The 27,880-nt window shown below is 43.1% G+C and overlaps 1 protein-coding gene across 1 annotated transcript in view; it reads left to right on the top strand.

The window, feature by feature from the left end:
* The window catches only part of CEP152 (centrosomal protein 152), a 139,960-nt gene that overhangs the window by 14,782 nt on the left and 97,298 nt on the right, over window positions 1-27,880 (top strand). Inside the window, exons 3-9 of the mRNA XM_030189556.1 lie at window positions 7,524-7,633; window positions 12,072-12,138; window positions 12,251-12,613; window positions 15,818-15,983; window positions 19,402-19,542; window positions 20,744-20,883; window positions 23,879-24,079. Of these exons, the coding sequence (XP_030045416.1) occupies window positions 7,524-7,633; window positions 12,072-12,138; window positions 12,251-12,613; window positions 15,818-15,983; window positions 19,402-19,542; window positions 20,744-20,883; window positions 23,879-24,079 (1,188 nt within the window). The remainder of the gene's footprint in view (window positions 1-7,523; window positions 7,634-12,071; window positions 12,139-12,250; window positions 12,614-15,817; window positions 15,984-19,401; window positions 19,543-20,743; window positions 20,884-23,878; window positions 24,080-27,880) is intronic.

Here is a 27,880-nt window from a genome sequence, read left to right as displayed (position 1 = left end):
ATACTCCAGGTGCGGTCGCACCATGGAGTGATATAACGGCATTATAACATCCTCATGCTTGGTTTCCATCCCTTTTCTAATAATACTCAACATTCTGTTCGCCTTCTTAGCCACCGCAGCACATTGAGCTGAAGATTTCAACGTCCTATCCACGATGACTCCCAGATCTTTCTCGGTTCATAACTCCTTTGCGGAACCTTGCATAACATAGCTGTAATTCGGGTTCCTCCTTCCCACATGCATCACTTTGCACTTGTCAACGTTGAACTTCATCTGCCATTTGGACGCCCAATCCCCCAGTCTCACGAGGTCTTCTTGTAATTTTTCATACTCCTCCCGCGACGAGACGACCCTGGATAACTTTGTGTCATCTGCGAATTTAATTACCTCACTAGTTACTTCCATCTCGAGGTCATTTATAAATATGTTAAAAAGCAGCGGTCCCAGCACAGACCCCTGAGGGACCCCACTAACCACCCTTCTCCATCGAGAATAATGGCCATTTAACCCTACTCTCTGCTTCCTATCCTTTAACCAGCTCTTAATCCATAATAATACACTACCTCCGATCCCATGACTCTCCAGTTTCCTTTGGAGTCTTTCATGCGGCACTTTGTCAAACACCTTCTGAAAATCTAGATATACAATATCCTTTGTCCACATGTTTGTTCACCCCCTCAAAAAAATGCAGTAGATTTGTGAGGCAAGACTTCCCTTCACTAAAACTGTGCTGACTTTGTCTCAGTAGCCCATGCTTTTGTATGTGCTCTGTAATTTTATTCTTAATAGCCTCCACCGTTTTTCCTGCCACTGACGTCGGACTCACCGGTCTATAATTTCCCGGATCGCCTCTGGAACCCTTTTTAAAAATCGGCGTTACATTGGCCACCCTCCAATCTTCTGGTGCCACACTTGTTTTTAGGGATAAATTGCATATTACTAACAGTAGCTCTACAAGTTCATTTTTCAGCTCTATTAATACTCTGGGATGAATACCATCCGGTCCCGGTGATTTACTACTTTTCAGTTTGCAGAACTGCCCCATTACATCCTCCAGGTTTACAGTGAAATCATTTAGTCTTTCTGACTCGTCTGCTTCAAATACCTTTTCTGGCACTGGTATCCCTCCCAAATCCTCCTCGGTGAAGACCGAAGCAAAGAATTCATTCAATTTCTCCGCTACGGCTTTGTCTTCCCTGATCGCCCCTTTAACACCACAGTCGTCCAGCGGCCCTACCGATTCTTTAGCCGGCTTCCTGCTTTTAATATACCTAAAAAATATTTTGCTATGTGTTTTTGCTTCTAACACTAACTTTTTTTTCAAAGTCCTTCTTAGCCCTCCTTATCTCCTTTTTGCATTCGGTTTGGTTTGCAGAAAATATCCAAAGCATATCTTATAGGTGGAAAACATGTGCAGCAACCCACAGGGTTTGATGAAGGGGGCAATGAGGAGAAGTGATAGGTGAGCAGGCCATGACTTTATTTCTTTGTTCGTTCAGTGCCGTTGAAAAAAATGACTGAAAAACAATGCTGTCTGTACCTTGGCCTTTCTTTTCAGAACATAGGATACATGTTGATATGTGATCTCATTGGGAACTGGTGTTTTTGTTTCTGGATTAGATTACCTACTGTACCAGCTGCTCTTCTGTCTTTTGTGAGCTAGATCTAAAAAAGGTCATCATTTTTATAGTTTATTTTTGATAATGTGTATGAAATTTAGCAAGAGAGTATATTTTTTTTGTTCTGTTCGCAATGGAAAGCAGATAGTTGCAGAGAATATTCTGCAACAAGAAACTCAATACAAACCAGTGTTTTTATAAAAGGATGTCTGCTAGGTTGAGAGCAAATTCAAGAAAATGATATGTGTAGGATTATCCGCGTCTCCATTCCATTGACAAAATTAAATCCACATTAAGGTAATATAATTGGTAATTTCATATCTCGTCCTCTTGCTCTAAGCAGATTGTCTGTGATCCCAAGAGAAATCCTAGCTCTCTTGTCACAAGTTTCACAATGCCAGATATATGCTTTTATAATAGAGGAGTGGAGGGTAAGATTTCTGAATGTGCAGTGGAGTCATGCTTTATTGAGTGCAGTTACCTGATTTACTATCCATCACTAGCTTTCTGTAGCACTTCTGAAAATGTAATATGAAATATTGGATAGCATGATGCATCTCTTCAGCCAGTGCTGGTACCTATACTGTACTCGAGTTTATTTTACAGTATCTTGGTAGCACAATTTACTTTTACATCAGATGTTAATTATAAGTGTAATTACTTTTTATATCAGATGTAGCAAAATGTTTAATCTGGTTTTTCAGTTTTGATAATCAGCATGTCTGTACTTGTTTTTCTATTCAATGTAAGATCTATAAGCTTTTACCTTACCTTCCTCTCCTATGTAGAGCTTTAACAAAACATTTTACCATCAGCATATATTTCTCATGTAATCTATTTAATGTGCAACGCTAGATCATACTTTGAATGTGTTAGCTACGCAGGGATTCATGTAGATGTTAATGTGGAAACTCTTGAGACAGTGACATCAACAAACGAATATCCTTCCACACAATCAGATATTTCACTTGTGACGGAGCAGATTACAAAGACCTTTGATTCAGTGTCTACAAGCCAAATGTCAGGTGATGAAATTCATCTGAAAAATTCTGAGGCTATTCTGATTATTGCTTTCAGCATCATCCTTGGTATTTGTTGTAGTTCTCATTGTATACTAGTAAAAAAGGCCTGTTTCTCAAACAAATGAAACGGGTGCTAGCAAGGTAATGACCTTCTCCCATTAATGTTTTTAATGGAAGTGTTAGGATAAATGTGCTGTGATGGTAATGAATAAGCTTCCTTGTCATCAGCAGCAGATGAAACCATTAACTGATGGATTGTATCCGCCTACCAGCAGGTGGAGATAGAGAACACTGAAAGACCATAGTGCCTGTAGGACGGCTAGCCCCAACTGCCTTCAGTATTTCTGTATCTCCCAGCAGGTGTGGACGTAGCTTGATCAGCTCCTGGATTTCAGGCTGCCTGGGGTGGCTCCTGTGCTTTGCCAGTTGAGCAGGGGTGTTGTGGCTGGTGGTGCCCACTTTAAAGGCATATAGGTTCGCCCTTTCCCTGCCTTACCCATTCCCCTCCGCCTCCCGGAGTCCCTCTGTTGCTGCCTGCCTCCAACTTTCCTCACAGCGTTAAAAAAAAAAAAAAAAAGAGCGCGCTTTTACTGTGTGGCTGTTCTGAGGCTTTTTCCAGTGATGCTGGTTCTGTGCAGCTTGACCGGAGCTCGTAGACTCGGTCCTCTGAGGTGAGAGTGGTGCCCAGCTCCTCCGGGGAGGTCCCGCGGATGCCGTTCCGATCGGGGTAAGTTTTGGTGCGAAGCCGCCATTTTATTGCTATATTCCCGTCCTGTCGGACGATGGCTGCTGAAGGAGTTAAGCGCTGCTCCCGTTGTGCTAAACGCAGATCAGCAGCGCGGCTGTGTAAAACGTGCTCCTTAGATGCTCACGCTAGTTTGAGCATGGCGAGTGATGTTTCTTCCCGCTCGATGCAGCTGGCAGTGGGCGCCATTTTGGAAGTGCCGCATGTCTTGACCCTCACGGTTGCAGAGGAGTCTGAGTGCAGAGGGGACGCCTCGTTTAGAGGCTGCCAGAGGAGCTTCTACATCCGTTCTCCTAATTCGGAGGCGGAGGGCCAGGGTGAGTTTTTCTCCCCTGAGTTTGTGCTGTTAATGCATAAGACTTTCATGCTGAAAAGAGCTCTGCCGCACGTGTCTGACACTGCGTTGCATCCTGGCTTACCTCCGGGTGTTGATGCCCCGGGAATGACTTCAGAGGTTATTTCCTCCCCCAAGCTTTGGAAACACGCTAAACATAGACTGGTAAATTCCCCGTCTGAAAGTGGGGCATATCCTCCCCCCCCCCCCCCCCCCCCCCCCGTGGTTAGGCTGTGGAGAGTCTGAGGGATCTGGCAGGCCCTCAGGGATGGATGATCCAGAGGAGGGTGCCTGTTTGTCACTGGATTTGGATGATCCCAATGCGGTCCAGATTTTCCACCGCGACGAGCTGCCAGCTCTCATTACTGATGCCTTGCAGGCCCTCTCGATTGATGATCCTGCTGAAGGCGAGGCCTCCTCTGTTAATCTTAGGATGGCGAGTACTAAGAAGCCTTCTCAGGCCTTTTCGATGCATGACTCCATCCAAGAGCTTATTTCTGCTCAATGGTCTGACCCTGATGGGCTTTTGCAAGTGGCCAGGGCTATGGGTCAGCTTTACCCTCTGCGTGAGGAGCACTTGGACCCTTTGGGGATGCCTAAAGAGGATGCATTGGTCACAGCGGTGACAAAAAAAGACCACTCTCCCAGTAGAGGGAGGAGTCGCTTTGAAAGACATGCAGGACCGGTGGCTTGAGTCCGCGCTGAAGCGGTCCTTTGAAATTGCGAGCCTTGCCTTGAGGGCATCTATTTGCAGTTCCTATGCAGCTCGGGCATGTCTTTCCTGGCTACAGCAGGCGGTGGAACAGCCCACTGATAGTGCAGGCCCCCTTTCTGAGGTTGCCCCGCAGATGGAGTCGGCCCTGTCATTTTTGGCTGACGCCCTGTATGATCTGGTCAGAGCTTCGGCTAGACAGATGTCTGGGGCGGTGTCCGCCCGCGACCTTCTTTGGCTGCGGCATTGGGCGGCTGACATGGCTTTTAAGCAAAGACTGGTGAGGCTACCCTTTCAGGGCCTCCTGTTATTTGGAGAGAAATTGGAGAAGATTGTGAAAGACTTGGGGGAATATAAACCCCAGCGGTTACCTGAGGATAGGCCGAGGCTGCCTTCCAAGGGTTCTGTGTTTCCCTCCTCTTCCAGACCTCGCTTCTGTGAAGCTCGAAGGTATCGCCCGGAGCGCTCTGCTGGGTTTTTTCAACATGCCCGTTTTCAGCAGAGGAACTCCTTTCGCTCGGACAAACATTCCGCAGGGGCCAGTTCAAGGCCAGGAGTTCAGGGGTGTCCTCCACAATGATGGGACGCCGGTCCACTCCTCCTTGCCTGCAATAGGAGGATGTCTTTACCTCAGATCAGTGGGTCCTGGACCTGATCAGATAAGGCTACCGACTGGAATTCGGTGGCCCGGTGAGAGATGTGTTTGTGGAGTCCCAATGCGGCACTGCCGTAAAACGGGCGGCGGTAGAGGAGACCTTACAAGTCTTGCTGCACCTTGGAGCGGTGATCCTGGTGCCTCTTGCCGAACGCGGCTGCGGCCGCTGTTCCATTTATTTTGTCGTGCCTCGAAAAGGCGGGTCTTTCAGGCTGATCCGAGGCTCTCAGAGTACGACATTTTTGCATGGAAACCCTGCATTCCGTCATTGCGGCGGTACAGCCAGGAGAGTTTCTCGCGTCTCTGGACCTAAAAGAAGCTTATTTGCACATTCCTATCTGGCCTCTACCCCAGCGGTTCCTCCGCTTTGCAGAGTTGGGAAAGCATTTCCAGTTTCAGGCCTTGCCTTTCGGCCTAGCCACAGCTCCCCGTACCTTTTCCAAGGTAATGGTGGTCGTAGTTGCCTGTCTCAGGCGAGAGGGTATCGGAGTTCACCCTTATCTCGACGACTGGCTCATCAGAGCGGACTCAGCAACCGAGAGTCGTCTTGCCACAGCCAGAGTGGTGGCGGTCCTGCAGGCGCTAGGCTGGGTGATCAATATACCCAAAAGTCACCTGACCCCCTCTCAGTCTCTCGAGTATTTGGGAGTCCGGTTCGACACGGCATCAGGGTTTGTCTTTCTCCCCTACCAAAGGCAGTGCAAGCTTCAGAATCAGGTCCGTCTGCTCCTGTGGATGCCTCGCCTGCAAGCTTGAGACTTTGTCCAGCTGCTGGGCTCGATGACGGCCACCTTGGAGGTGGTGCCTTGGGCAAGAGCGCATATGAGGCCTCTGCAGATTGCCCTGCTTCAACAATGGTCTCCGATGTCCCAGGAATATCAACGCAGACTAATGTTGCTCCCTGCAGCCCGGCTCAGTTTGGAGTGGTGGCTCTCCGACAGGATGCTGCGCCAAGGAATGCCTCTGGCGCTTCCTTCCAGGTGCCTGGTGATAACGGATGCCAGCCTTCTAGGCTGGGGAGTGCATTGCCAGGGAAGCTATGCTCAGGGTCTGTGGACACCCGTGGAAGCGGGGTGGTCCATCAATCGCTTTGAACTGAGTGATATTCCAGGCTCTTATGGCCTTTCAAAAGACTCTGAAGGGGCTTGCTGTCCGGGTTCTGTCAGACAACACGACAGCGGTGGCCTACATAAATCGTCAGGGCGGCACTCAGTGCAGGGCCCTAGCTGCGGAGGCCGCTCAGATTTGCCACTGGGCCGAGCTCCACCTGCAGCTTCTGTCAGCAGCTCACATAGCAGGTCAGAGCAACGTGCAAGCCGATTTTCTCAGCAGGCATCAAATCGACCCGGCGGAATGGGAACTGGCAAAAGAAGTTTTTCTTCAGATTTGTGCATGTGGGAAAAAAGAACCTGAATTATAGCTACGCCGTAAGTAGGCTGTATAGAGAGGGGAGTGACCAGCAGAAGAAAAGAGGTTTTAATGCCCCTATATAAGTCGTTGGTGAGGCCAAACCTGGAGTATTGTGTTCAGTTCTGGAGGCCGTATCTTGCTAAGGATGTAAAAAGAATTGAAGCGGTGCAAAGAAAATGGTATGGGATTTGTGTTACAAGAAATATGAGAAGAGTCTTGGGATTTCCTGATTACCAATGTTTCCATTGTACTGGCATCTGATAACAGCTGGAATTTTTTTTTTTTTTGTTAGACTACAGCCAAAAATGTTTTTTTTATAAACATATAAGGTTTTATTGTTTCGAGTTAACGTTCTATTCATTGTTAAATGTTAAGATTTCAGAATTTATTTATTTATTTGCTGCATTTGTACCCCACATTTTCCCACCTATTTGTAGGCTCATTGTGGCTTACATTATATTGCAAAAGGTTTAATTATGAACAAAGTAAGAGGTTTGTTCTAATTTAACATATTACTGTGTAAGAAAAAAAGGTAGATAGGTTTGTAGAATGATTTACATAATACATAATAAAAAACAGTAAAATATAATGACCAATAATGATAATATGACTAATATAATCAATTCAGAGGGATCAGTAAGTGGTTGGTTTAGATATAGAATGAATCAAGTCATTAAGGAGGATTCTTATTGTAAGTCTCTTCGAACAAGTGAGTTTTCAGAATCTAAAACTTCAGTAGAGATTGGAGCATGTCCAGAGATGGGTAATTTGTTGTATTGTGATTTGATAGGAAGCAGAAGAAAATATTGGCAAGCAAAATCTCTCTTCCAGATTTGTATTTTATATCATGCTTTGTACATGAAATGAGCACATTTGCTGTTTTTTAATATAGAAAAGGCAAGCAACATTTAGAAGCACCATTTTAGTACACAATTTCACTGCTGCATTGCTATGCATATCACTTCCCTCCAAAAATGTGTTTAAAATGTTTATTTTGTCCTTACGGTCTTCCTGTATTCACTTTAGCTGCAGCAGTTGTTGACTGATCTGCCCCATGACATGCTTGATGACAGCAGAGACCTCTCATCTCCAGAGCCAAACTACTCTGACTGCAGTGGAAATGAGATACCAGCACAGTAAGACACTTCATTGTATGATTTTCTTCACTCCTTGATCCCTACACACATACTTTGCCTTTCTCATGACAAACAACCTTTGATTTGTGGGCTTCAGCCTATATAGAACCTGCCCTGGCCTCACTTGCAGGGTTGGTTGATCTGAGGCTCTTTTATTTTTAAATCTGTCTTGTTCCTATACTCATGTTGACCAAAATAAATCTTTGCTCAGATGTCCCGGCTGATGACTGTCCGTCAGGGTTGGATTTCCCCTTTTTATCAGGTGTGGGACATATAGGTGTGCGCAGGCCACTGCTTCACTAGCAACAGTGACTAACCACTAGGATCCATGTTGATATCACTTGGTATGTTGTTATAGAGGTTTGATCATTGGGCATTTGAGCTGTGTGGGGGGCAGGGGGGATTTTTCAGTTTTCTTTTTGATATTGCATTGTGTATTGTCTCGACCACCAGGAAGGTGAGCCCTTGGGTCCCATAAGGCCCCAAAGGACCTCAAAGGACAGCCGTGCAACCCCAAGTCTTCACCCTCGGCGACCGCTGTTCACCATGGGTTGAGCCCCCAGCTGCGGGCGGTCAACGGGACTTCAGGAACCGCGGGGTTGTCGGACTGACTGGAGCTGGAACCAGAAGAGAAGTGGCCAGGTGGAAAAGAGTCGTCCACCAACAGGCAATAGATCAGGGCAGGCAGCGAACAGCGTAGTCAGAGTCCAGCAAGAGGTCAAGGCAGGCGGCTAGCAGAGTAGTCAGAGGCAGGCAAAAGGTCAGGGCAGGCAGCTAGCAGAGAAATCCAGGAAACAGACCAAAAGTCCAGAATCAGCAACACCAGGAAACCAACTGAGCACAGGAACCACGGAGACTGGCCTCGGGTAACAGAACCTGAAGCAAAGTTCAAACTCAGTCTTACCCCTTAAGGTACTGCTCAGGATCAGCCGCCCCACCCCCGCAGGTATTGCCGACCAACCCGAGCCTGATTACTGACAGAGCCCTTCTGATTGGCTCTGTCTGCCCAATCCGGCACCTCAGAGGCGGGGCTCCAGACCCCCACGCCCGGGAGAGATGAGGACGCCGGCCATCGCGCCTGGGCACCGCCTTCTCCTGCAGCGCCAACCCTGCCCCCACAGCCGGCGACCGAGAGGCCGGCGGCCGCAATCGCCAGCCTCTGCCCTCGCCCCCGGGTTGAGCGGCCATCACCGCGGCGGGCCTCGGCTCTCCGCCGCGGCTTCCGACTCGCCGCCCCTTGCCGCGATGGACTCCGGCTCTCGCCCCCCGCGGCGGAGGCACCGGGAGGAGCAGCGGACGCGACAGTATTGCTTGTTGGAAATGTTCAATAAAAAGTTGTTAAACTGGAAAAAGTAAACAAATGAATCTTTGTTGCTTACAAAACTGTGTATATGCTTCGGTTGGTAGATACTAGAGTTTCATGATCCCTGGGGTCTTTGCTATGTTTCTAGGCTAATGACGAGCATTATTTCATCCATTTCTTCTAAACTCTATCTTATAAATGATAAGTTGTAATAGATTAGTCAGAAGTGCCTAAGCTATTAAAACCTTAATAATTCTGAGACACATAAACTCCGACTGTTGCAATGTCAGGCACCTAAAGATGGTGATCAGCACAGTATTTAGTTAGACAGAATGTAGCCTAGTGGTTAGTGCAGCGGACTTCACTTAACCCTCCATTGCCCCAGGTACAAATAAGTACCTGTATATACTAAGTAAACCATTTTGAATGTAGTTGCAAAAACAGAAAGGTGGTATAACAAGTCCCTTTCCCTTTCTGTGATTATCCAGGCTTTTTGTCTCCCAGAATTTCTTGGGCTGATTCATGACCTGCATGTTTTTCAGGGAGGCATTTCCTAGGACATATTGGGTGGGATTGTAAAATAATTTTTTGTTAAGTTTTATCAAGATGAAAAGCAGGTGCAGAGTCCCAGTGTACTTTGTATTCATAGCAGCTTTCATTAGTAGAGTATGTTTATACTTTTCCGTTAGGCATGGTTGGCATCAGTTGAATGCACTTATTGTAGAGGGTCTGGCTGGCTATCTGTCTGTCTAAATGTATAGCTTACTGTTAATGGTGTTTAACTTGTGGTCCTCATTTTACTGCTTACTTTAAGTATTGCAGTCATCTGATCGCAGAAGATTATACATATTAGGGCTTTGTAAATATTTGGCCCAGGACTATGGAATTAATTACTAAATGATACAAGAGTTCTTATTACAATTTAGAAAGGATGTAGAAATTGGAATTGAGATATCCAGGTTGGCACATCTCAAGATTCACTAGTATTTTAGAACTGGATCTACTGATGTAGCACCCGTTTTAAAATACACGGAGAAATGGATGTTTTTGCACTGCTTACAATGCAGCAGGAGCATCCATTTTGGAAACAAAAATGTCTAAAATATCGATGGATCAAAATGAGCACATAAACATTTATGGTATGAAATAGCAACATAAAGAGCCCTGTTTACTAAGGTGCATTAGTGTTTTTAGCGTGCGCTAAGCATTAGCACATGCTAACCGTGTAGATGCTTATAATATTCCTATGGGCGTCTACATGGTTAGCTTGCGCTAAAAACACTAGCGTACCTTAATAAATAGGGTCCAAAATGTTTACATGCCGGAACATAAGTGTTTGTTAACCATTTTAAAAAGAGAAAGTTAGTTAATTTTTTCTAAAGCTGTCGCAGCCAGTTTTGCTTTTAGGGGAGGCATCAACTATTGGGGGATTAAGAGGCAATATTCCCTAATCCCTCCAGTGGAATGCTACTCAATATGAGCACTTTTCTGAAACCTAGATGTCCCAGGTAGCAGGTGTAAATCCTGATGTCAGTCTTTTTGGATATAGACATGCATTCCCCTTCTGAAATGGGGAATACATGTTTATTTTTTAGGCTTTCCCCCTTGCCAGATGCTCGTTTTTCAGGTTTAGATGTGTATATCCTGGCTTTGTAAAATCAGGATTTAGCAGTTTATGTAATATAAATGTCTAAATGCTGATTTAATCATGTGTAACAAAAAACAAAAACACCAAAAACCTGAATAGCACTTCTAAAATAAGCACCTTAATAGCATTTTGTAAGATAATGAAAATATATTTGTTTGTTCAGGGGTTATTTCTATAATAGGGTGCCTAGGTTAAGTGAGCAGGAAGGTGCTTGTCTTGGGACTGTTTTATAAAGACACAGTGGTTCCTATGTAACATTTAAAATATTAGGGCAGATCTAACAACAATAGCGCCTAGATTGAAGGATAAGACACCTCACATGCTCGGCTTTAACTCCTCCTCTGAGCACACCAAGTGTAAAAGTATGCACCTGCTTGCACCATGCGTATTTAAGTATGACCTAATTTTATAAGAGCCAATCCAATCTACTCTCTTGAATCCTGCTAAATCTCAATAATATAGTCCAAAGTGGTTTACAGTAAGACTAAAGGGAGAAAATACAGTAAACGTCAAACAAGTAGTTGGGAGATTGGGGTGCAAGTCCTTGCCATTCACCAGAGGGAGACATGATCAGTATGGTGGGCGTTGTTTAGTAGTTTAACTGCTATGTTTGGGACTAATTGAAGGCACTTGAGAGCAGTGAGTGATAAACCATTAAAAAAACAAGTTATAATAATCTAGCCAGGAAATTACAAGTGACAGTAGAAGAATTCTGATGAGGTTAAGACTGATCAAAAACAATGAAGCGCAAAGAAAGATGATGGCTGCAGGAGTCTATTTGCGGCTTAAAAGTGAGTCTGAAATCGAATGTAATGCCTAGTATACACACTGTATCCTGAAAAGTCAAACCGGGCTGCCCCCTAACATGCAGAGGGTCAGATAGCATGGATTAGAGAAATGAATGGATTAACATCGGGAAGCGTTTAGGGACAGACAATTGTCATTGAGACAAGGGTCAAGAGGACATGTGTCAGACAAAGATAGAAACAAAGTGAATAAGATCTGGATATCATTGATGTAACAATATGTACTGCAGCTGAGGGATTAGATTAAGAGCAGAAGTGATGCTAGAAATGTGTTGAAGAGGGAGCTAGGCAGCATTCTTATGAAAATGGCCACTCAGGCATCCTTGTAGAACTGAGGACTGTAAACCAAAGGACACAGGTTCGAATTCCTACTGTACCTGAACACCAGTGACCTTCAGGCTTGCAGGTTTCTTATATTTTTAGGTACAGTAAGTATTTTTCTGTTAGGAAAAATGGTAGGCATAACATACGTTTCTCTCAGTGTCTAACAATAAATGTAGAGGTTTTATCATCTTTTTTCCCCCCTATATTTAAAGTGTATAGTGTTCCACTTTTAATGTGGAATGAAATTTGGGCCACTGAACTACTGCTTTTTAAGATTTTACATATTTTAAATGTACAAATTTTATATCAAAATTCTTACCTAATTGTTTGAAACTCTTAAATGTTGTTGTCTTCTAGATCACATGAGTCCTGGGAACAGGAGACGAGATGGACAGATGACCCAGTTATAGCTAATCCTCAAAGAGTAAGTTGCGTGGTTTTGTGGGAATACCATAGTTAATAGGATTTGGTTGTCTTTCATTAAATGTAATATTGCTAATTGGTACTAGATATTAAATCACATTATTCTCTGATAGGGCTATGATGATGAGTATACAAGGAACCAGTATAATGAGCAGTACGTTTATGAAAGCCTCAGCACAGGAGGGGATAATCTCAGGCATCAACCAGATGATGAGAATCATGCTAATGGCTGGAGCGGTCACCCAAGCGAAGATGAAGATGGCAGTATATATGATGCTGAATATGTTTACCCATGCAGGCGAATGAAAGAGGGTCCTGATGGACAGGGTTATTCTCTTGCAGCTCACTATCAACAAAACAATATATATCATCTTCCAGAAGATTTTCAACCATATAAAAATAATCACAAGAAGGATGTTAACAGCAAACAGGATGAAAAATCTGCATTTCCGGATACTCAGAGGGAACATTATCAGGTATTTCAGGAATCAAAATGTGCTCTGATTGTTTGATGTTTTCAAGGTTTTTTATGATGTATGACTTGTAGGGTCCTTTTACTAAACTACGGTAAAAAGTGACTTTAGCGTGCCCTTATCTGGGTCTTTCCCACGCGCTAAGGGGTCCTTTTACTAAACTGTGGTTAAAAAGGGCCCTGACTTAGTGGTGGCGGCTGTTTTTGCTGTACGCTGAGGCCCTTTTTATCGCAACGGGTAAAAAGGCTAAAACAAAAATGGTCATGCGGTAAGATTGAACTTACCGTGTGGCCATGCAGGGGAGGACACTAACCGCCATCCATTGAGGTCGAGGTAAGGGCTCACATGCTAACCTTGCGGTAACCACTGCCTGATTTACCGCAGGGTAACACCCTGTAGAAATATTTTCAAATATTTCCACTGGCACTGGAAATGCTGCGCGCTGGGTGTAGAACTACTGCCAGCACCCACTTTGGGCCGGCAGTAGTTCGGATTGGTGTGTAGTAAATCCGCGTTAGGCTTACCGCTGCTTAGTAAAAGGGCCCGAACACTATTTTTACTGCAACTGTAAAAATTCCTTTTTGTATTTTTTTGCATTAATGGCTGTACGCTAATGTTAACAAAAAAATGTGGTCTCAATCGACGAAATAACTAACTTTCGCAAATCTCTGAAGACACATTTCTTCAACAAGGCCTACAAAGAGAACATATAGGCTCAATAATCCACATCACCAACCCACCCAGTTATGAAAGTCCACCTTCTACACTTACCAGATTCACTTCCTTCTTTCTACCCTTACTTAATCCCTGCACATTACTAATTGTATCTGATATCCTGAAATGATAATGTCATAACAAAACTATGTAAGCCACATTGAGCCTGCAAATAGGTGGGAAAATGTGGGATACAAATGCAATAAATAAAATAAATAAATATTTTATAGTGGACACTCAAAAAGAGTTCCCCCTACAGTTTTCAAGAAAAATATTTTTTAGAACCATCAGAAGGTGGGCAGAATCACATATATTGTGAAGTCAATATTCTTTTTCCACGCCCATTATCCTTATCAGTCCATTTTTTTGCTCTTTTTTTTTGTCCAACTTTTTTCAAACTATTACTTTTGCATAAAATTATTAATTCTTCCTTAATTTCTTCAATATCCCCAAATGTAAAAAAAAGAGCACTTATCTCAAGTATGTCTGTTCTTCATTTTTTATATACTCCACAGCAACCCAATCCGACATAATGCTACATTTCACTAGACCAGTTGGCGTGCACCAAATGCCGATTCCCACTTAGGAGGAAATAAATAATCCACGCGTTACGGGCGTGCGCCAAATCTGAAATTAGTGCCGGGAGAGCACACTGGCCTGGCAGTAGTGCCATTTGGGCGCATGCTGCACGTGCATTGAGTCTACCGCGGCTTAGTAAAAAGGCCCCTAACTCTTTAGAGGGGAAGTTATTAAAGTGGGCTACCGTTAAGTTGGGTTAAAATAGCATGACTTGAGGTAAAATAACGGTATCCCACTTTGATACCTCCTTATTGTATTATTTGAGTGAGATTATTTTGACCCGTACCTAGTTACTTTTAAATGGGCAGGTAAGAAATGTTTATAAAAATAAGCAAAATCTACCATAGATCATTTTTGCTTTATTAAGTTAAGTAAAAAGTGTCAAAAGTTCTTTTCTTTAGCATATACTAGATTGATTTGTCTTACATTTATATAAGTCTGTTATAAAAAGTAGACCGATACACATATATAAAAACAAAGAAATAATTTATTCAAACCAAGATAAAAGCAGTACCCGACGTGGCCACGTTTCGCCCTCAGGCTGCGTCAGGGGTAAAACTACAAATAAAAACATAAAAATAGTGATAACATCATCTCAAGTTATGTGCATATATATATAAAAAGTCATAACAGCAAATGATAAAATAAAGTACAATAAATACATTACACATTCAAAAGTAAAATGGAGGAGGAGATAAGACAAGCCACTTTCACAACATATAAAAGTGTATAAAACGTAGGATGGATTTAATCAAATCTAATAATGTATCAATACATACCTAAAAATCAGGGGTGATCAACATACCCCTTCAAAAAAAGCCTAAAACAAAATTAAAAAGATATACATTAATCCCATCTTGATCAGCCCATGTATCACAAACTCTACATCTCACCAGTCAGTCATTTATATATACTCTGACAGAATGCTATCAGATGTGGGTACCCATAGGTGGTACTGATGGGGGGGGGGGGGGGTTGTTTCCCCTCTCTCCTCTGCCCTGCAGAAATCACTGGAGTTGTGTAAGAAGGAAGCCAAACCCTATCAATTACCCTTGTCCAGATTTCTCCCCCTCATGGTGTTTCCCTTCATCTCCACCACTTGTCCTATAGACACTGCTGCACACTGTCAGGCTTTGCAGCACTACCTGCCTGCTTGACCTGCTTGGGTTGTTACCATGGAAACCCTGTGAGGGGTGGGGCTGTCTTGCAAGGCCTGTTGTCACTAGATCTGGTTCTGAATGTTCTTGCTGGAGTTGCTGCTGCTGACGGGCTGACATCATGGTAGAGGATGAGCTTTGGCAGGTCTGGATGGAGGTATGGAGTGCAGTGCTCATGAAGATTTGGTGTCAGATGCAGTTGCTTACATTGTACATGTCTATATTGGGCCTGGAAATATATGTTAGGAGATTCTGACTTTGATCACTGATGCAATTTTTAATTTTTCATGACTGAAATTTTTCTGAAATTACAATTTTTAGTATCCTATATAGTATGATTTTTTTTCCTTAGTTCAATCAGAATTATTAGGGATGTGTCATGTGCCTTCATTTGCAACAGCCTAGAGTTTCCCTCATGATATTATTATCCCCCCTACCCCATTTGCTTATCCCAGTTATAGCAACAAAGGTCCTTGTGGGCAACGTGAATTATCTTTTTGAGACTGAAAATAGATTATAATAATTTTCCTATTTAAGAACATTTATTGTTGATGTTTTGTAGTACTTTTTTCTTTAAACAAATTAAATGTATTTGTCTGTATTATCTCCTGAACCTTTCAACCTAATACAGCAAGATTTTCAGGATTGGTATGTCTGTATAAATTGAAGAAAAAATAATTTTAGATAAAAAGTTCATATAGATTCTGTCTGTAATTCTTTTCTTATTTTGTTGCTTTCCTTTTTCTCATTACTGCAGCGATTTGTTGCTCCAGAAATGGCAAGTAGCCAGCCTAGTGAACTTTATCATGTTAAGTATAATCCATATCAACCTACCATCAAGCACAAAGGGACAGCTGCCCAGGAAATAAGAAGAGATGAAAGATATGAAGAGTTACAGAAAGAATTTTTAGACACCGGTGAAAGTAAGTGGGGAAATATGGGGCAGGTTTGCAAACATGCTAAGAACTGGAGAGGCAAAAGAGGGGCTCTACTCTTTCCTCCTACTCCTCCCTCTCCCATGCATGACCTATCTCTGGCAGGGTGGGAAAAGTTTCAAGTTGGGGCAGCTGCTCCGCATGGACTTTACCACAGCACACAAGCTGAAAAGCACAACATTAGACAACACTGGCCAGTCCCAAAGCTGGAGGGATACCCCCTCAACTTCTTTCTCTTGATATGTCTCTTCACTCCTTTCTTTTTCGCTGGTGGGGTTGAGTGGAAAATGTTTTCAATCGAAGTAACATAGAAATTACTGTAGAAAAAGACCAAGTTGGGCCATCCAGACTGCCCAGTTGAAATTCTTTCACTTGGGGTAAACTTATTTGTTTATAAAAGTTTTATATAACACAATAAAAATACTGTTCTTTCATTTTAATTTGCAAGTTTACATATATAAAACCATAACAATAAAATACAAAATATTCCAAGTTATTAATAAGTCTTTCCAGCAGAGTCTCAATGTTAGAAAATCCAATACCTAACTTGGAAGCCACAGATTTTCATCCTCCTTCATCCCTAACTGTGCTGTCTCTACCTTAGGACAGAGCCAAGTTTTTATTCCTTTTCAGAACTTATTATAATTGGGTTCCAATCCTAATTCAACACGTCTCTTTATACCGCATAGGGTGTGATTACAACCATTCTTGACTTACCCCTTTTGCTGTAGACATCACCAATAGCCTTTTTTGATTTTTCAGGAGTATTCCATTGTAATCTGTAAATACACTATTTATTTATTTATTTATATCCCACATTTTCCCACTTAGTCCGGTTCAATATTACAGATACATAATAAAGTAGAAAGCATGATAAGAAACATAAGTATAAGCTACAAGGAATGAAGAGGGGGTAATAATAAAAGTCTAGTTTTGTCCATATTTAGCTGTGTCGCAGGAAGTAAAAGTTAATCTGGATCAGGAAGATAGGCCTTCTTAAACCCTCTTACAAGGCCCTAAAGGCCAGCACCAAAAATTTTAAATTTTACCCTAGGTGAGATGTTTACACTGGATGCCCTTTAGACTAATTTTTTCCTTCTAGACTTGCCTAAGGCCAATTCTAGTTGCATAATTGTTCATCTAGATCTTTCTTGTTAGTCTACCTAGTAAGCCAACCAGCAGCACATTGTAATAATTTAAATGAGAGGTCACTTTAATCGGAGCATTCCTGTTTAAACATGTCTTTATTCCCCTAATCAGTCATAACATCAGAGATGCCTTTTACACCACAGTAAACACACAACTGTTCAGCTCAAATATTCCCAAAAGCTCCAGCCCAAACATTTTGCTCTTTGGTTGATACACACATCATCCAAAGGGAAATTGCATCTACCAGGCCCACTATTTCCACTTTCATAACTTTGGACTTTGGACATAGCAAATTTTTTCAACTAATCTCCATAGTGTTTTCCACTTAGTTTTAAAAACTTTGTACCACAGCATTAACAGAATCTAACAGGCACTGCAGGATCTAGTTTAGTCTTCTCACCCACCCCCAGGACAACTCTTCATTTATAGTCAGTTATTGTAAATAGGGTAACAAGCAAGGAGTGCTCTTACAGGGTTTTAAATACATCTCATTAACATCTAAGAAGGAAACGCTAACTAAATCATACAATATAATATATAAACTAAAAGACACTTTTATATTAGGCTAATATCCTTAATATTGTAGCAAGTTTTAAATTATTGAAAAACTCAAAACCACTAAGATGGAGTCAGCAGTCCAGCAGCGAGAGGGGTGCTATCCAGTCTTTTGCATTGAGTGTCACATGTATGATTATCTCCCAGTTGGTGAGATGTCATATGTGTATGCCCGATGCAAAGAGCTCCTAGCTCTCAGGGAACGTGTCCGTTCTCTTGATGCTAACGTAGCAGACTTGGTGAAGCTGAGGGAGACAGAGAGGTACATAGAGGAGACCTAAAGGGATGTTGTAGAGAAGTCCCACCTCCAGTCTGGTAGCCCTTGTGCTACCTTGGAGGAGGGAGGTCTCCTAGAAGGAGAGGATCACCCTGGTGAAGTAGGAAGTACTCCTGTAGCCAGGACCTGCCCACCAGGGGATGTACTATTCTCTCGCACCGAGGATATGTCTCCAAGTGCTGCCCGGGAGGGAAAGGTTAGGGCAGACGTTGTAGTTGGTGATTCGATCATTAGGCATATAGATAGCTGCGTGGCTGGTGGACGTGAGGATCGCCTGGTGACTTGCCTGCCTGGTGCAAAGGTGGCAGACCTCACGCGTCACCTAGATAGGATTTTAGATAGTGCTGGGGAGGAGTTGGCTGTCTTGGTACATGTGGGTACCAATGACATAGGAAAATGTGGGAGAGAGGTTCTGAAATGCTACCTGTTCCACGCACAGGGCCCAAGAGACAGGCAGAGCTCCGGAGTCTCAATGCGTGGATGAGACGATGGTGCAGGGAGGAGGATTTTAAATTTGTTAGGAACTGGGCAATATTCTGGGGAAGGGAGAGCCTATTCCGAAAGGATGGGCTCCACCTTAACCCGGGTGGGACCAGGCTACTGGCATCGGCATTTAAAAAGGAGATGGAGCAGCTTTTAAACTAGAAATGGGGGGAAGGCCAACAGTCGCTGAAAAGCGCATGGTTTGGGATAAGGTATCTTTCAAAGATATCACCAAAACAGAGAAGATAGGGTATCCTGATAGGTTGCAAAAGAGACCGTAGTAGACCAGGAGGCATATTTTCAAAGCACTTTGGGAGGCTAAGTTCCATAGGTTTCTATGGAACTTTGGGAGGCTAAGTGCTTTGAAAATATGCCTCCAGGTGTCCCTCGGCGAACCTGTCGCCCCCCCCCCCCCGGACCGCTGAAAACTGCCCCCTGCCGCCGTTGTGTACTACCTGTGCTGTTGTGCCCTTCGCATTCCTTCCTCATCTTCTCTGGAAGTTCCTCTGCGTGCACAGGTAGTACACAACGGCGGCGGGGGGCAGTTTTCGGCGGTCCGGAGGGAGGGCGACAGGTTTGTGGAGGGGGGATCGAGGGGGCCGTAGCGCGGGGGTGACAGCTGATTCTGACGCAGGGGGAGGAGTAGGGAAACACGCTGCGCGTGTTTCCCTACTCCTCCCCTTGCCTTGGAATCAGCTGTCATGACGTCAGTGACGTCAGTGCGTGTCTGCCTAGCAGACCACCTCCAGCCAAGGGAGCCACGGTCCCAGGCACAGAACGTTGGAGGTGAGAATTATTATATAGGATTCCCTTGTCATTGAATAATAGCAGTCTTGTTTATTAATTGACAGTCTGATCTACAAAATTGTATCTCTTTTATTTGACTTTTATAAATATTAGTGCATCAAATTAACAAATAAAATGGAAATTAAATGTTTCCAGGCTCTGCAGATGATATGAAGTTTGCTCAGCTTCAAGTACTTTATAGAGCCAGAGGGAGACAACTGGAAGAATTTAATGAAAAGTTGGAGGAAAGTGGGCGAGAAATTAGATACCTGAATCACCAGCTTGCAATGGTCAGAGGTATGATTAAATATATACCTATGATTTGTTTGTATCAAATTTTGTATATCTTGTCAAAAAATGCAATTTACTGGCTATAATAGGCTTTACTTGGCACTAATTGACACCAGTTAGCAGTTACAGATGTAGCTGCCCATAGTTGCTGTGCGCTCAAATTCCAGAGTGTGCAACTTAAAAGGCATGGACAGGTTGAGGGCATTTCAGGCACTTAGGCGCACAGGTTATAGAGTTCTATCATTTATGCGCCTAACTGCCTACAGTTAGGCATGACCACTTAGTGTGAGCTGATGTAGGTGCAGACTTACACTAGTATTGTGCAACAGCAGTTCCATTATGTAACATCCCACTATTCCAAGACATGTGGGATAGTTGTGTCTATCAACCAGCAGGTAGAGGTAAAGAACTGAAAACTGAGCTGAGACATCTCTCTCAGCATCCAGTGTAGCTCCTCGTTATTTTCTATCTCCAGCAGGTGGATGGACACACTGAAAGTGCCATGTTAGCTGTTTAGTGAAACTTAATAGAAGGGCCCCTTAATGGTCCTGTGAGTACTTCTTTGGTCTGTGTTTGCCTTTAGAGGAAAAGATCACAGGGGTCACTTCTGTTGCTTTTTATGTTGTGAAATTTGGCTTAGTCTTTTAATGAATGCTTTTGTTTGCTGTGTGTCAAATAATTTACTATTCAGATTGGTAATTCATTTTAGCTTACACTGTATATTTTGTTTAGATCTAAAAATTCGCAAAAAACTTAAGTAAAAGAAAAATTCTGATACTACAACTAGAACCAGCTATTTATTTAATAAAACTCCAGACTGTCCAGATTTGTTACTACTTTGGCTGAGTGTTCCTAATTTGAAGACCATCCAAAACCCATTAATGGTGTCTAATACAGTTCCTTTAACATATACGTAATTTTGGATTTCCTTTCACATCATTTGTTGGCATTTTACAGGACAAATGCGATTTTTGTTTTACTTGCTGAAATTAAGAAAAAAAAATACTGGATTCCCATGCTTCCCTTCCTTATAGCTCAGAAGTTTGTTCTATTGTATTAATTTAGTGGGTGATGGGAGAAATCTTGCATATGCATACTGTGACAAAATACTCCGTTTTCCAAAGAGATTTGCTCATGAGATGTGCTCATAAACTGTAATACAGTAAAACAGTGATTAATGTATGAAATGCTTTCCTGTTTTTGTAAGATGAAAAGGGTGGCTTAGTTCTGAGTCTACAAGAGTCCCAAAAACTTATTCAAAATGGAAAAGAAAGAGAAACGCAATTGGAAGGTCAGATAAAAGCATTGGAGACTACAGTCCAGACTTCAATAGCAAATGAGGAACAGGTATTTTATTAAGGTTTTTGGTGAGCTATTGAAATAGTGCAGTTTCTTTCTCAGATAAACATCCATAATGATCACATTCATAGGGCTGTGATTTTGGCCTTTGTCTGCTTAGGGAGGTAATAATTCATTTCATATGGCACATGAAATGGGGAAAAAATGACCACATTTTTGCATACAAGTTGCACCCCAGCTAGACTGGCTTTTATATGTGTTTGGCTTGGGAGGGTCGACAATTTTTCCATCTGTATAAAAACACCCAACTGAATTGGCACTGTCTGAATCACAGCTTCCTGGAATTAGATACCCAATCTACTTCTCTCCTGTTATGGGAGTTGTCCGTGTCCTTTTCTTTTTAACACTGTTAAAAAGAGATATTAAATGACCAGATTTCAGTGACTCTGAAGCTACCTAATTTTTACATAAATATTGAGAGTGTTCTAAAGCATGGAATAAGACATGATCTGTCTTCTATAAACTCGGTAAATATTTTACCCTTCATAATGTAACAAAGCACTGTATAATGTATATAATGTAAATGTTTTCTGCTTTGATCCTAAGGTCCTGCTGTAGGCGCACAAACGTCTGCTCGCTAATGCTAGAGACATCCATAGGAATGTAATAGTTGTTTCTAACAGTGTGCGCTAATTTTTAGCGTGTTTTAAAAAGATAGCGCCCCTACAGTGTGGCTTAGTAAAAAGAGCCCTAAATGAGTACAAGAGTTTAATAAGACCTTTATGTTTCAATCATTTTTATTAAGTGAACATAAACAGCTGTAACATTTCACATTACATAAGCAAGTTCCATAACAGCAATTGGCATATCTTCACATTTTGTATTTTTATTGATATTAGTATTTCCCCCCCCCTAAACGCCTCCCCCCCCTTTTTTTCCCTTATATATCCAATAACAAGCAGAGGTTACAGGAGCAGCAGCAACGGGGATTATAAGTTCAATATCTGGCTCCGGACCATTGGGGTCAAGGTTTCCCAAAAGGGTGCCCATCTGCATTCAAATTGTTGTCTTCTTATCCGTGGCTGGTTCCGCATTGCCAGATGTTCTGTACGTAAAAGTATAAGCATTTGAGTTCGCCAATATTGCAGTGATGGTGGTTTGTTCCCCAGCCACTCCTGCAGGATTGCTTTTTTCGCTACTACTGTAGCTCTTTTTACAAAGTCTGTGAATCCCTTCGGCGTTGGCTTGCTTAGCCTTGGGTGTCCAAAAAGCATCTTGGAAGGCCCAGCAAGGCATTGCTGGATTTTAATCCATAATATGGGGCCAGGATTGTGGAACCCTTTAACAGCAGCTCTCACCTGGGCTACCTTATGATAAAGGGAACTAAGACGTAGTCTGAGCAATCTAAACAGATTTACTGTTTTCATTCTATATGACAATTCATACATATTCCCCATAGGACCAGAAATGCTCTACTGATCCTCTGGAATTTTAATTGCTGCAACTTCTGTAGCTCATAATCAGGTTCACAGGCTAAAAGATGAGACAGTGTGGGCAGGTGAAGATCTGGCTATTAAACAGATTGTGAGCCTGGTTGTCAACTTGTCATCCACTGGCCAAATGTCCAGATATCCTTTTGTCTAGTACATGCACCAGTGTGGCCTCTTCCTGGGGACACTGAGCTCTGCCCTCGCTTCCCTCTTCTATAGGATGGCAGACTTTGCCCTTAAGCTCCAACCTGCAGCCCGATGTACTGTCTCATCTTTTAGCCTGTTTAGATTCCTCAAAGTACGTACTATTATTTTTTGAATCCTATAATAAAGTTTCCTTTTTGTGGCAGTATATCTGGATGATGCTGGTTATTTTGTAACTCTGCAAAAGTTTTAGGGACCTTTTTACAACTCCACGGTAGAGCTTTCATGGCGTTGGCACACACCAGTCAGGCACTACCATTGTCCCACCTCAGGAGCCGGCAGTAGTGCCACCCTGCACCATTTCTGGCACGACTGGAAATATTTTTTATTTTTACCGCCAGGGGCTTACCTGGTGGTAATCAGGCAGCATCACACGCTGCCCGGTTACCATTGTGCTAGTGTGGGAGCCCTTACCACCTCCTAAATAGGAGGCAGTAGGGGCTCCCCCAGGAAATGGCTCTGTGGCACAGCCATTTTCTTTTTTTTGTTTTAAACCCAGCTGCAGTAAAAGGGGCCTCTGTGTGCAGCAAATCACTCCGATGCCACCACATGGCCATTTCTACTGCAGGTTGGTGAAAGGGCCCCTTAGTTTCCTTACATGCTTTATCATATGTTGTTAAAGGGTTCCACAATCCTGACCACAAATTATGGATTAAAATTGAGCAATGCCATTCTGGGCCTTCCAGGCTGTCCTATTTGAAGTAGCTTCCTAAGAAACATAGGCATTTTAATGGGAGGCTTTCCCTTGCCATTCCTTATACTCATGAGATAACATGAACACAGAGCCAGCACTTCACCTCCAAAACGTTCTCCAATTTATGCTCAGACTGGGTGTGTCCTCCAGTCCTTTCTAGACTTCGGAATGTTTGGGCTTGCCTTGTTGGGGCCAAATGTTTGATGATACAAAGCTGTCAGACTTTGAAACCCTGGCTTGCACATATTCTCTATTCCAGCATCATTTTTATTCCTTAGAGGCTGAAAATACATTTACTGACTGCTGGATTTGAATATATATTTAGCTTTGAGTTCTTGTTTTTGAACTTGCTGATTTGAGTTGTTTCTCTTATTAAATGGTCAAGGTGGATTTTTTTGGCTTTATTTTTAAATAATATTTACAAAATTAAGTTAAACTAACAGAGGTCCCCTGTCAGATTGGCGCATGGCAAAGCAGCAGTACGTATACCGCTGCTTTGTAAAAGGGGCACAGAATGAGGAAGCATTAAATGAGAAATTCTTCATACATTTGTAAACCAATTTGCTGTTTGGATTCTTGGAGCTCTCACAGTGCATGGTTTCAGTGAGATTTTTGTTTTATCTTTTCTACTATTGTCATTATGAATTTTCTGTAGATGCTGAAAAAATTGAAAGTTGCTGAGGTAGCCATGGAGGGCCTGCAGCAACAACTTGCGGAACTGCGACGATCTGATACCCTACAGAGAGCTAGGGAGCAACATGAGGCTGTCGTTACCAAGCTGCAACAGAAGAATGAAGAACAAGTTCGAGCCCTGCAGCAGAAACTGGATGCTACAAACTCTGCACTGCAGGAACAGGTATGTATGAAAAATGTAAGATACTTTTGTAAGAAATATATTCCCAGAAAGTGTGCTCTAAATGAAGATTCTTTCCCAAAACATTTTATACTATTTTGCCTCCAAATTGACTGATATGTGTTAGGCTTTGTCTCAGCTGGGCTGTTGTTGTATGAAGACAGGCAAGGATTTGAAAGCCCCCAAAAGTACCTGTTTATTTTTCCCATTATGTAGCTTCTCACTATTCCAGAACTTGTGGAATAGTTGTGTCCATCAACCAGCAGGTGGAGATAGAGAACTGAAAAATGAGCTGAGGCATCCAGTCCAGCTCCATTTTTCTATCTTCAGCAGGTAGATGGCACACTTTTTAGCCTCTGACTCTTGAGTGATTTGCTCCTGGTCCAGTTGGTCAACTGGCTGCCAGTTGAGCTGTGCGGGTGGCTTGAGTCTGCAGAGTCATATCTGGAGGTCTGCGAATTTACTTTTTCCCTCCTGTCACCTTTCCCCTGTTTCCTTTGGAGCTCTCCTTTTCCAACACAACAACCTTACAAAAAAAGAAAGAAGGAAAGAGGTTTGCTGGAGAGCATGGGACATAGTATCAATCCTGTGCCTTTCTCATCTGGGGTAAGACTTGAGACTGTGAGCTTGGGAGGAGCAGCTGGCAGTCGTAAGTCCAACTAAAGTATGACTCGGAACTGCTTGGAGGCATGCAGGGGAGAGAGCCTGACTCACTTCTTGGGAGATCTTGTTCTGCACTTGTGCCAGTCTGGGTGAATGGTGAATCCTGCAGAGGTAGTTAAGCAGTTTTCCCACTGTGGAACCCACTGGCTGGTGTCAGGGTGTTACAATGTGTGCAAGCTGGGAATCCCCCGGGATTTTTTGTGGAAAACAAAAATGAGGATGTTATAATGCCTTTATATCGCTCCATGGTGTGACCGCACCTCGAATATTGTGTTCAATTCTGGTCACCGCATCTCAAAAAAGGTATAGTGGAATCAGAAAGGGTACAGAGAAGGGCGATGAAAATGATAAAGGGGATGGGACGATTTCCCAATGAGGAAAGGCTAAAGTTGCTAGGGCTCTTCAGCTTGGAGAAAAGACGGCTGAGGGGAGGTATTAACTTAGTGGGGTTTAAAAAAGGTTTGGATAGCTCCTAAAAGAAAAGTCCATAAGCCATTATTAAGATGGACTTGGGGAAAATCCACTGCCGATAAGCAGCATAAGATATACTGTTTTGGGATCTTGCCAGATACTTGTAAGCTGGATTGGCCACTGTTAGAAACAGGATGCCGGGCTTGATGGACCTTTGATCTGTTCCAGTGTAGCAACACTTATGTGCTTAAGAGGATGTCTTCAGGAGTTTTGTGAGGTGTAGGCCAAAATCATGTCAGACCAGTAGGTTCTGGATATTCTTATGGAAGGTGACAAGTTGTTCTCCCGCCCATTCATTCCTCTCTTCTTGACATCTCTTTGTCAAAAGGGAGCCAAGGCGGTCGATGTTCAGGCCTCTGTAAATTCCTTGTTGGTGCTCTGGGCCATTCCAGTTCTAAAGGCTGAACATGGATAAGGGAGGTACTCCATCTACTTCATTGTCCCAAAGAAGGAAGGCCCCTTTCGTCTGGTCTTAGATCTCAAATGTCTAAACTGAGGTATCCGACTGTCCCGCTTTTACATGGAAACACTAAGAACAGTCATAGCTTTCGTTCAAATTGTAGAATTTCTTGCCGCCCTCAATCTCAAGGAGGTGTACTTGTATATACCCATATGGCTACTGCATTAGAGGTTTCCATGTTTTGCAGTGCTAGTCTGTCATTTCCAATTCAGGGCTTTGCTCTTCAGATTCACCATGGCACCAAGAAAGTTTACCAAGGTTATGGTGCTGGTGGTGGCCTTTCTTTGGTGCCAGGGAATCAGATTTCACCTGTATCTCAATGATTGGCTCATTCATGTGTCCTATTTGGACATCGTGGTGGTGACAGACAAAGTTGTCTGTCTCCTGTGGGGTGATCAATTTCGAGAAGAGCAGACTAATTTCTTTGCAAACAATGGAGTATCTGGGTATTCTATTCAACACACTGTGCGAGAGGATCTTTCTCATGGAACGCAGGAGATCGAAGCTGGTTCAGCAGGTTCATCTTCACCTCAATGAAAGCAGGCCCAGGGTCTGGGACTACATCCAGGTTCTGGGGTCAATGACATCGGTTATAGAAGTGGTGGCATGGGCAAGGGCTCATATGCTGCCATTACAGGAGTTTCTTCTCAGCCACTGGTCTCCAATGTTGCAGAAATACAACCTTCATCTTCCTTGGACACTGGTTGCTAGACCGTCTGAGCTTCCTTTCTGGTAACACAATCGGAGGTAGTGACAACGGACACCTGCAAGTCAGGTTGAGGAGCTCATTACAAGTTCCAGCTGGCACAGGGCACATGGATTGAATAGGAGTCTTGGTGGTTGATAATTCGCTTGGAGCTGAGGGAAGTGTGGAATGCCTTATGCGACTTTGCTCCCTTTCTGGTGGGGTCCCCGGTCCAGGTTTTCTCCAACAATGCAATGGCAGTGGCTTATATCAACAAGCAAGGTGAGGTCCGAAGCCATCTGATGGAGTTGGAGGCAGCCTCCCTCATGGGTTGTGTGGAGAAAAATGTTTTCTGCTTGTCGGCAGCTCACATCGCTGGGTCCTTGAATGTGGAGGTGAACTTTCTCTTCAGGCACTTCTGGAACCCGGAAGAATGGGAACTATCCAGCCAGCGGTCAGCTGATAATGGACCAATGGGGTTCTCTGCTTCTGGACTTGATGACTACAAAAAGGAATGCCAGTGTCCAAGTTCTTCAATCTCGTTAGAAAGAACTGGTCTCATTGGATAAATGCCCTACTGGAGATACATCTACTGTATGTCTTCCTCCTTTGCCCATGGTAGACCACATGTTGAAAAGGATCACATTGCATTGAGGTTGATTAATTCTCATAGTCCCAGATTGGCCACAGAAGCCATGGTATGCAGACCTGATTCAACTGCTGGATAAATAGGAGGAGTCATATGCGCCTCATGGATTCTAGATGATAAAGATTGGGAAATCAGGGACTTTTCAGAGAAATGTATCAAAAAATGCATGGCTCCCTGAGAGAGTTAACAGGTCCAGAACTGGTGGTGCTGAGAATGTATCTGGGATATTGTTCAGATTAGGTGTTCCTTGAGTTTCATAATTCACATTTTTGGTGTCTTGACTCCAAACAGATGGAGGGGGAAATTTTCTCATGAAGAGCTCCAGGCTGTAGGATCAATACTACCCAATCCTGCTTGGATCTCACGGCCCTTAAGGTTGTCAGCAGATGTCTTTTGAGTACCTTACTTCCATATAGAGACATTTTTGTGCTTGATCTTAGGAGTGAAAAAAGGAGGCAGTATGGTTCATCTGTTTCTAAATGCTTGGCTGATAGGAGCCAAAGAGGAGTAGGAAAACTGGAGGATTGCACCTTGTGTGATTCATCTCTTAGATTTCTTGGAGCTGCTGTGTGCTTAATTATGTGTAAAGCAATTAAATCCCACCCTACCCTTGGAACATCTAGGGGCTTCACTTGATTCAAGGTAAACTGAATTTTTATGATGCAGGAAAGTATATCTAAGTTGATTCAGGCTTAGAGGTTCTCCCACATTTGGGACTTTTTCCAACTGTAGAATTGGCTAGTGGCTTCCCTGGAACTTACACCTGAGGCAGAAGCTCACCTGTGGTTCCCATTGGCTTGATGTCTTTGTGGTCTCAGAAATTTGAGATTTACCTTCCTGTTCTGCTACCATAATGTTGCAGAGTATTGGCAGTAA

The sequence above is a fragment of the Microcaecilia unicolor genome, chromosome 1, assembly GCF_901765095.1.
Source record: "Microcaecilia unicolor chromosome 1, aMicUni1.1, whole genome shotgun sequence".
NCBI lineage: Eukaryota > Metazoa > Chordata > Amphibia > Gymnophiona > Siphonopidae > Microcaecilia > Microcaecilia unicolor.
The sequence above is the reverse complement of the archived record's forward strand: the minus strand, read 5'-3'. Positions and strand labels throughout refer to the sequence as shown.